Source organism: Gossypium arboreum, chromosome 8 (assembly GCF_025698485.1).
Source record: "Gossypium arboreum isolate Shixiya-1 chromosome 8, ASM2569848v2, whole genome shotgun sequence".
Taxonomy (NCBI): domain Eukaryota; kingdom Viridiplantae; phylum Streptophyta; class Magnoliopsida; order Malvales; family Malvaceae; genus Gossypium; species Gossypium arboreum.
The window spans coordinates 1,367,095-1,377,594 of NC_069077.1; the positions used below are offsets into that span (position 1 = coordinate 1,367,095).

The 10,500-nt window shown below is 28.9% G+C and overlaps 1 protein-coding gene across 3 annotated transcripts; it reads left to right on the plus strand.

Annotated features, from left to right (window-relative positions):
- The first annotated feature begins 5,619 nt into the window (after positions 1–5,619).
- LOC108467655 (calmodulin-binding receptor-like cytoplasmic kinase 3) lies at positions 5,620–8,918 on the plus strand. Of its 3 annotated transcripts, none has more exons than XM_017768374.2 (8): positions 5,620–5,944; positions 6,059–6,563; positions 6,629–6,847; positions 6,946–7,193; positions 7,412–7,577; positions 7,654–7,743; positions 7,825–8,123; positions 8,208–8,918. In XM_017768374.2, exons 2-8 carry the CDS (start codon positions 6,305–6,307, stop codon positions 8,409–8,411), a joined length of 1,485 nt encoding a protein of 494 aa, XP_017623863.1. In that variant the 5' UTR covers positions 5,620–5,944; positions 6,059–6,304; the 3' UTR covers positions 8,412–8,918. The 3 variants fall into 3 exon arrangements, with proteins under 3 accessions (XP_017623863.1, XP_017623861.1, XP_017623864.1); XM_017768372.2 differs by having other exon boundaries at positions 5,620–5,785; XM_017768375.2 differs by having other exon boundaries at positions 5,620–5,785; positions 6,641–6,847.
- The last annotated feature ends 1,582 nt before the right edge of the window (positions 8,919–10,500 follow it).

The window sequence follows — 10,500 nt, forward strand, 5'->3', positions numbered from 1 at the left end:
GCTTTTATAACTTTGGCAAAAGATTGGCCACCATTCGTACATAGTTTTTTTTTCTTTTATCTTTTAGTTTCGTAAGATCTATTGTGGGGTAAACATGGATGTAGGTTGTTTCGTGATTTCACTCGAGTCGTCAATGGAGGAAATAGAGGTGGAGAAACAGTAAGGAGTAAGAGAGCTGAGCGAAACAGGTCGAGGGAAAGGCTTAGAGCTTCAGCTTTCCTTGATTGGTAGCTTTGTCATTTAATCGTCATTTGTTAGTTCAACAATGTAACTCGATTCATTGATTAACGTCGAGTAACAACAATCTTATCGAGGTAGTTTAATGATATAACCTCGGACACCTAGATGAGATAACAATCTTATTGACCAAATACTTAAATATTTACACGTAATATTGGTCCAATTTAATACTATTAAAATTTCCAATTATTTATCAACTTGTCAATTTGGCATATGCTTTTAACATGAAATATATTTTATTAGAATATATAAATTTTATCAAAATTTTTAGATGATATTACTGCACTAAAATTAGGCAAATGTTGTTGGCCAAAAAAGAAAGTAGGCAAATGTTACATCTTTTTGTCACTTTTGGTCCCCAATTGTATACCACAATAGCATAGTTGCTTTCTTTCTCTATCTCTAACCTTTTTCTCTTATTGGTCCTTCTTTTCTCATATATTTTGTATTTTAGCTAATATATTTAGAACTAATGGATCTAATTGGGCATTTTCCTTTTAGCTAAATATTGTGCAGGAATTTTTGTCCCATGATAGTATATATATGAAAAGAATTTAGATTTGTATCAAACGGATTGTAGTGATAAGGCATATTATATTTTCAAAAGAGAATTTAGATTTAAATTTTAGAGATGATATTATCAGAAAATTTTAAAAATTAATCTTCATAGACTGTAAAATAAATATGAAAGATATATTAACTTTCACCAAAAAGAGTGAGTTCTTTTGTAATTTCTAACCATATAACGTACCATATGCAAGAAACAAAAAATGGGTGTACCTTTGTCTTGAGAGAGAAGGACAAAGAGAAAAGGTATACATATCCTAAAGGAATTGCAAGAGAAAAGGCAAAAGCATGTGAAATGATGGTTGGAATGAAAGAGATGGTGGGGAATAGGTGAGAGCTCATTTTAGTAAATTTGAGATTAAATAATAAAAAAATATAAAAAATAAAATTAATATGAGATAAATAATAAAATAAGTGTGTTATTTGTGTGTATAAACACTATAATGTTTTATTTATTTACTGTCAAGCTTAGATATATTTACGGGTTAGATTATAATTCTAAAATTTTTATTTTTTTATCTAAGCCTTTTTGATTCATTCGATCAATTAGTCCGAACTCATTATTTATTTAATACTAATAATAAAAATATCTATTAATTTTATATTTTTAAATCAAATTTAAATAAAAGTTAACTCTTATTTAATAAATGATAAATTGAGCCTATAGGATTGGCTTCACATTAAAATTTCCTCGTCCAAATCTAAGTCGACCCAAGTTGAGTCAGACAAACTATCTAGCTCTTAAATAGCATAAATTTGAACGAGAACTCATGCATTTATATTGGATAGAACTCGAATCTAAGATTTTATAATTACTAGAATTTTAATATTGTCATTACATCGATGTATCATTGATGAATTACATCGCTTTTGTTACAATTATAACATAAAAAGAAAATAAAAAAAATATATAACACATATACCATTCTTTTATTCTTTAATCTATCGAAAGCAAATAAATGGAAAAAAAAATGGTGAAAATTTTTAATTGTTATTTGTGGGTTGAGAGTGAGTCCATGAATGGGATACATGGATAAAGAGATATTGTTTTAAGGGAGAAAAAGGAAGGATAGCCATTTGCCTAACCTTATTTGTATTCTTCTCCATCCGTGATTATGCTTTCCTTTCTCTCATGTGATGTGTCCATTGGCTATTTTTCTTTCCTTTAAATTTTGTTATTAGTTTATAGATTACATAAAAGTAGAGGTATGCATGGATCGGATCGGCCGGGTCATACTCAATTAAAATTTTAGGCTCGTTTGCTAAGTCCAAACTTAGCTTGACTTGTAAAATGGGCCTAAACCGGATAAAAATGTTAAAATCCGCCGCTTGACCACCATATTAATTTTATATTAATTTTATATAATTTTAAAATATATATAAAACATCAAAAATACTAAAAACATCAAAATAAATATTTCCCAATAAATTGAAAATAAATTTTAAAAAATATCTATACTTAAATAGCACTAAGATAAATGCAACTTAACAAGCAAATGCCTCTAAAATAATAACAAAATTAACAATAAAATAAGTTTTATACAAAATAGTAGCAACACAATAGTAAAATGGTAGCAAAATAGGAAGAAAACAATAAGAAAATAATATTAAAAAATATATTTTTTTGTCCTTTAATGAATTCGGGCCGGACCCAGGCCAAAAAAGCCTTACCCTCGGCCTGGCCCTTTTTTAAACGGGACTTATTTTTTTATTCGAGTTAAGTCGAGTCGAGTTAACGAATCATATTATTTATACTTAATGTTGTATTTACATGGACCGATTATTTAATTAGTATACGAAGTACAAAATTATTTAATTACATAAACAATATAATTGTTTTACCTTTTAATTTAATGAGTAAATAATTATCAAAACATCAGAATTTTGCCTGTTAACTTGATAGTTTTGACTTTTAACTTTAGAAAAGGTAAACATTTATCAAAACGACGTAGTTTTGCCTTTTCTTATTTGGATTTTGGGAGAACTTGAATTATGTAATTCATATTCGAGTTAAATCAAAAAAATTAATTTTTTATTCGAGTTGATCCGAATAACTCAATTAACACAAACAACTCGAACTATTTAATTCAAAATTTAAATTTTTTATCGAGTTTTTGGAATCGAATTGGATTTTGCTCACCCCTAGGTCTACACATAAGTTGTAGATTTAGTCTTTGTACATTAATTTGGTCATTTTTAGTCTTTATTTCAGTCCTGTCCAAACTGTAGCAGTTAAATTCTTTAAAATCTAGTATTTCCAAAACCTTATATGTTAAACTATTGTCACATTATAAAATTATGTCAACTTGATATTTTCACATATTACTCACAAAAAAGTCGATTAATGAATTTAATGGTTGATGCTTGCACGAAGACTAAAATTTTAAATTTGAAAAATATAAGGATTAAACATGATAAAATTAAAGAATATAGACTAAATATACAACTTTACAAATAGTATATGACTAATATCAGATATTAACCAAATACATCTAACTATTACCATTGGGTTAAGATTGAAATTATAAAACTTAAAAATGTAGGATTAAAATTGAACAAAATAAAGTTAATGATTAAATCCATAACCACTAATAGTAGAATTTGACCTTTCTAACTTCATACATGGTATTGCTATAATTAGTACAAATTGTTGCATATTAAGTGTTTGAAAATATGCCTAAATGTTGGAAAAATGCCAAAATGAAGTGTTTTTTTTTTTCTTTTAGTTATGCAAAATGGTAAATACGCCTTTTAATCCCCTTAAAATTTATAAAATTACAATTTAATATAATAATAAAATTACACTTTGATCCCTCTAAAAATTTATAATTTATCTTTAACCTCAAAAAGTAATTTTTTAGATTCGTCCTTGTTTCCATGTACCGAGTTACTCATCCACCGAATATTTTATTGCAATAAAACATAAAAATTATTAATTAGCTAGTGTCTTTTTTTTGTCGTGTGTAATGTCTGCATTGCATGGTAAAAAGAACGGCTCTAAAATCCCAATTTTTATTATTATCTATGTCAGAAGCTTGAATTTTTAAAAATAGATAATTGGTTTAAAGGAGAAAAAACAACATGTTGCGATTTTGTTGTAAACATAAAGGTATAATTAAATTACAATATTACTAAAATAAAACCCAAAATAAAGTTTAAAAAAAATAAAGTAATATTTAATCTTTAATTTTGGTAATTTTTTAATTTAGGAATTTTTTTAATTTAATTCTTGAACTCAAATTTCGTTAAGATGTGATGATGCAAAATTCTAAAATTATATCATATTATTACTTGAATACTTTTAAAATTATATAAAACTAAAAAATAAAAATATAATTGCATCACATCATTATATTTTAATGAAATTTAATGCCATTTGTTAAATTGGGAAAACTGTCAAGTTTCGAGATTAATGTGAACAAAAGGATAAATGTAGGAAAAGTTCAAAGACTGTTTTTTTGGTCCCTCTACCATGCTCAATTTAAGATTTGGTTTATATACTTTAATTTACTATAATTTAATTTTTTACTTTTATAATATCACTTGCTAGTCCAAATAATTAACATATTTAATTATTCTAGTTAAAATGCAGATGCAAATATTTTTAAATATCTATTTCATCACAAGAAAATCCATGTACGATATGAATTAAGAGTGTTTTTAATGAAAAATTCACAAAACGTTTTAACTCGAATTAACTATTTGGACTACTTAATGATGTTATAAAAATAAAAATCAAGTTACACTAAATTAGAATATAAAAAATTAAATCTAAAATTTAAGCATTTTGCACTTAAATAAAAAGGCCCTAGTTTTTCTTTGTGCTGAAAAAGACCCTAGTCTTTGGGTTAAATTATAAATTTATTTGTCAAAATTTAGTCCTTGTAATTTATGTAAATTAAGAAGTTAGTCTAACTATTGAATACAATAAAAAAACTGACACTAAATCATTAACTTGAAAATCAATAAATCAATAATTTATGTTAATTTATATAGATGAAATTTTTATTTAAAACTAATAAATTATTGTTGACTAAGTCCTAGTTAGGTTCATATTGATATTTTTGTCTATTTTAGAGGACGTAAGTTTAAGTGTGTTGAAATACATTTATTCTTCTATTTTAAGGGTTCTTCTATTTTAAGGGTTGGGAGGACTATGAATAATGTTCGCATTTTTATAAAAAAAATCAAATTATTTATTCCAATATATATTTTTAATATGAACCCATTTGATCTCTAAGCTTGAATTCCTTTAAAGTATAATGACATGACACTCTAAAATTATATCATATCATCACATAAAATTTTAAATACAAATTTTAAATTTTCTTGTATTTTCCAAATTATATATATATATTTTGTAAAAAGGAATCTTATCGAATCCAAGTTCAGAGATCAAATTGAGAAAAATTATCAAATTTTGATACTAACATGAACTAAAGTATACAAACAAATGAATATTTTCGTGTTTGTTTCATGTTCGTTTAAGTTAAACAAATGAACATGAACACGTATAATTTTAAATAAATGAACATAAACAAAATTTTGAAATTATTAACAAATATGAACTGAACACGAACAAGCGTAAAAGTATATAAACTAGCATTAATGGAGGCCCATTTATTTAAGCTCGGTTAATTTAGAACTCTAGGACCAAATTAAAAAAAATATCAAGTTTCAAGATTAATATAGACTCAAAAAAATAAATTCAAAGATAAAATTGAAAACAATTACCAATTTGAAGGACTAAATATTACTTTATCCCCCAAAAATATCTATTTTACAGCCATGCGAATCGTCAAATCTCAAAACCCCACACCATATATTCTTTCTTCCTTGCCAAAGGCAAAGTCAGGTCTTTCCTTACGATATTTCACACGCTAAAACGACTGTAATTACATGCATACATACATACATACATATATACTTACACCATCAACGACCTTAAATAACTAGCCGCCTTCTGTCACTTTTTCAGGTTCGGTTTCCTGCCACATTTCTATGTTTTTTTTTTTTCGATTCTTTTGAGGTTTTTATACGTTTTTGCTATCTGGGTCTGTTTCATTTCTCAATTTGGTGAACTGGGTCGTTTTGATTCTTTTCATCTGTTGTGTATTCTTTTAGGGTTTTTAGAAAGGTTGAATTTGTCTCCAAGAACTATGGGAACTTCATTTTTTTAGTTTTCAGCTAAAAAGTTTTTTTTTTTTCTTTTATCATAAAGTTTATATCTTTGAGTTGAACTTTTTTGCAGGGGTTTCACTGTTCTGGCTGATTCAATCAATTCAAATTTCAAGACTTTTGGTCCAATTTTTTACTTGTTCTTTGTTAATTTGTTGAGTTGGAGATACTATAAGCTTCAATTTTTTGAGCTTTTTTGTTTGATAACCTTTGAATCAAAGCTTATTAGGGTTTATATTACTGTATTGATCCGAATAATTGATGATTCGTTTGTAATTCGGGTTTTTTATGGAAGTTTGAGTGTGTTAATTCATTGAGAATGGCTGCTTTTATGTTTAGTCTACTGCTGTTCATGCAAGTATCGAGATCCTTTGCTTCCAGTCTCGAAGTAAAGTCGAAGATTTGCGGCGCTGATCGCTTAGAGTATTCGAATTCATTCGGTTGTGAACTGTTTTATTTGAATGGTAATCTGGTAGATAAAGTTCTGTTCTGTAAGGCCCTGCAGTTTCACTATGCAGAGCATTGTGCGTTTAAAGGTTATATGGGAACTGATTACTGTGAGTTGGACCTTTCATCAGGTATGCACTTGAATACGTGTTTCGGGTTTATGAAAAGTTTAGTGCTTGATAGAAGAAAATTCCAGGTTTTTTTGCAGCTGAATTGTCCATAGGAAGAAGAAAATTATTGCGGGAGCAAAAGAAGAAAGATGATAATCCGGAGGGGAAGAAATATTCAGCCTCGTCCAAAGTCGGGATAGCAGCATCGGGAATTGTTTTGACATGTTGTGTTTTTATCTGCCCTTGTGTTTATAGGAAAAAGAGAGAAACCGCCTCTACTGTTCTTAAAAAGGAGCCGAATTCAAGTGAGTGTTAACTTACCTAAGCTGTGCATCTTGTCCGTTTTGGCATTAATTTAGCTTCTCTGTTAATGCGGCATAAACAAATGGTTCTGTTCTTGCAGGTGATTCGACGTCCCCTTTAGATGTGAATATTCATGTTCCTCATGAAAAGGTTCCTCCTAATCCTTCAGTATTCTCAGTGTCTCCAAACCTCAATAGAACCGGGTCAGTGCATCTCAATCTAGCACAGGTCACCAGAGCTACCCGTAATTTCTCACCAGCTCTACAGATAGGTGAAGGGGGGTTCGGAACTGTCTACAGGGCTCAGCTAGATTCCGGTCAGGTGGTTGCTGTTAAACGAGCAAAGAAGGTAAGTAAACCCACTAGTACAGTAGTTTTGAAACTGGTTTTCTGAAGGATTCTCGGATACATTGACATGTTAACTGTCTTTATCGGTGATGGACTTGGAACTGGCTTAAATTAAATTCTTGGCTTCTTTCTTTTGTAGTGCTTGTTTTTATGATTAAGTTTTAAACCCATCTTATTTTTCCGATCATGCTGTTTCGGTTGACATAGAATATTGTCTAGGAACATTTTGAGAATCTGCAAACTGAGTTCAGCAGTGAAGTTGAACTTCTATCCAAGATTGATCATAGGAACCTTGTGAGGCTTCTTGGTTATGTCGATAAAGGAAATGAACGGCTTATTATTACGGAATATGTACCGAACGGTACTCTAAGAGATCATTTGGATGGTAAGCTAATAACTGCCAATTTTTCAACGATATTGCTCAAATCTTACAAATGGTAACTGCTACTATTCCTTGGCAGGTCAACGAGGCAAAATCTTGGATTTCAATCAGCGACTTGAAATTGCCATTGATGTTGCTCATGGCCTTACCTATCTCCATCTTTATGCAGGTAAGATAAAACTCGCAGAATTAGCTGGTTTTGGCCTTACTCCTTTATTTCTAAGCAATTTCGTTCTTTATCGTGAACCAGAGAAGCAAATTATTCATCGAGATGTGAAGTCATCCAACATTCTTCTTACGGAAAGCATGAGAGCCAAAGTGGCTGATTTTGGATTCGCGAGACTTGGTCCCATGGATTCGGACCAAACACATATTTCAACCAAAGTGAAAGGAACAGTTGGTTACCTTGATCCCGAGTACATGAAAACCTATCAACTCACGACCAAGAGTGATGTGTACTCGTTTGGGATTTTACTTATCGAAATTCTGTCCGGCCGCCGTCCTGTGGATCTAAGGAGACCTGTTGAAGAGCGCATCACACTTAGATGGGTAAACTTTCATTGCATTCAAATCATTAAGTTCCAAAAACCCGAGGTTGTTATTCACATCATTAATAGTTTTATTGTCATATAGGCATTCCGTAAGTTTAACGAAGGACAAGCCGTGGAACTAGTGGATCCTATGATGGAAGAAGCTGTTGATGCCGAGATAATAGTGAAGATGTTTGCATTGGCATTTCAATGTGCAGCACCCATAAGACACGACCGGCCGGAGATGAAATTCGTGGGAGAACATTTGTGGGCGATAAGAGCCGACTTTCGTAGGAGTTCGAGATGAGGCTAAGCAGAAAGAGAGGCTTTGAGAGTAGTCTTCTCTCCCCTTGATTGTTAATTTGTTCTGCCCTCGGTTCAAGCTTTTCCGGAAAAACCAGAATTCGTATTTAGGAGGAAGCTGTGATGGAACTTTTGCCTGGTTTTCTTGCTTCAAGTATCTCATAATGTCATTTGTGGCAAAGCTTAAAAAGTAAATACGTAGATATATTTACTCACCTGTATGATTTAGAGGATTCACTTTTTCCAGTTCAATTTTATTTATATATATCTAAAGTTTTTCTACATATTTGGAGGGTCGTATCCTCATATACCCGTGTCTGAAATGTTTAGGGTACAAGTTTTGGATGCGGGTTTTTTTCTCTTTAAAACCCGAAAATGGACTTGGAAAAAATAGGCCCAGCCCATTTTAAACTTATTCTTCGGGTTTTATATTTGTATCCAAATCTTTTGAAGTTCTATTTGTTTCATTGAAAATGAATTTCGGAAAATGACTTTTTTAGAAAAGTTAAAATTTTCTGGTGTTTGGATGAATTTGTGTAAGATATTTTCTGTTGTTTGGTAGATATCTTGAAAATATTAGTGAATTGATTATAAAGTGATGTTAATGTGAAATTATAATAAATAATAAATTTTATGATATTATGATTAAATTGTAAATTTTGTAGAATTTACAATTGAAACAAGAGAAGTGATATGCATGAAAATTTGGTATGTGAAATGAGATATTATAAAGAATTATTTGATTAAAGTGTTTATATGGTAAAAATAAATTACATGGTAATAGGGACTAAATTAAAAATATATACAAAAATTTAAGTGTGAAACAATTTAACGTGTGAATAAGAAAATTATGATAAAAATCTAATAAATATGTCATGAAATGATGATATATGCATAAAGTATTGTAAAAGTGAAATTGTGGAAAAATATGAAATTTTTATGATGACGAGGATTAAATTATTAAACTTGAAAAATATGTTGATGAAATAATAGAAGCGAAATATATAAAAATTTGATATGTGAAACAATATATTACACAAAGCACGAAATTATACAAAATTAAAATAAATATGACACAAACAAATCAACATGCCAAAATCAACAAAAATCAAATTATTAATGTATAAAAACATTGTAATAATTTCTTATATCTTAAATTGGTTTTAAACTTAGAAATATTTTAATTGAATCTTGAAAGCATTGATATCATATCAAATATGCCCTTCAATTAGCCTAGTCCTTAGTTTGGGTGTTAATGTTAGTTTAAATTTGACGTGGAGTATATTTAAAATATGTAGGTTAAATTGTAAACATCTGTGTGACTACCGCATCAATAACTTGGATTTAATATTTTTTAAATTAAAAAAAAAAACACTCTTCTAAATTATTTTATACCGTTTGTTTTTCATGTCCAACATGTTTATGTGATAAGTATACACATGTTTATAAGTTGTTGCATGTATTTTAAAAATGCTCTACATCAAATTCAAACTAGTAATCAACATCTAAATTAACGGCTAAGTTGACATAATGATATGATTGGTACAATACTGATACTTTAAGGATTCAATTAAAATATTTTAAAGTTTAAGGATTAATTTGAAATCTAAGTAATACTCTAGGGACTATTAGTTAAATTAACCCAAAGACAAATATTGCAAACCACTTTTCATATACTCACATTATGTTTAAATTTTTGACAATTTTTTTTTTTGTGTTTTAGATATTACAAAATTATATTAACTTTCACATATAAATATTTCATATAATGTGAATTGTCTATATTCATATAGTAGGTTGATTGGATCAGTTAGATCGAAAATCAATAGAGATATCAACCAGAAAGAAGTAAAAAGAAAAGTTAATTAACTCGTGAACTAGTTAAACCGAATTAAAAAATTAATTGAACCCAATTTTATAATTTTAAATTATTTTTATTATTACTTTTGCGGTTGAATTTTGTTACAAGGTAAGTTGACGAAAAGGTGAAATATAAAACCCCAAATTGAAATTTAGATTAAATCAGATTATGTTACAAGGCAAGTTGCACCAAAATTGGAGGATATAATTAAAATTTTCAAAATTTTGAAGAG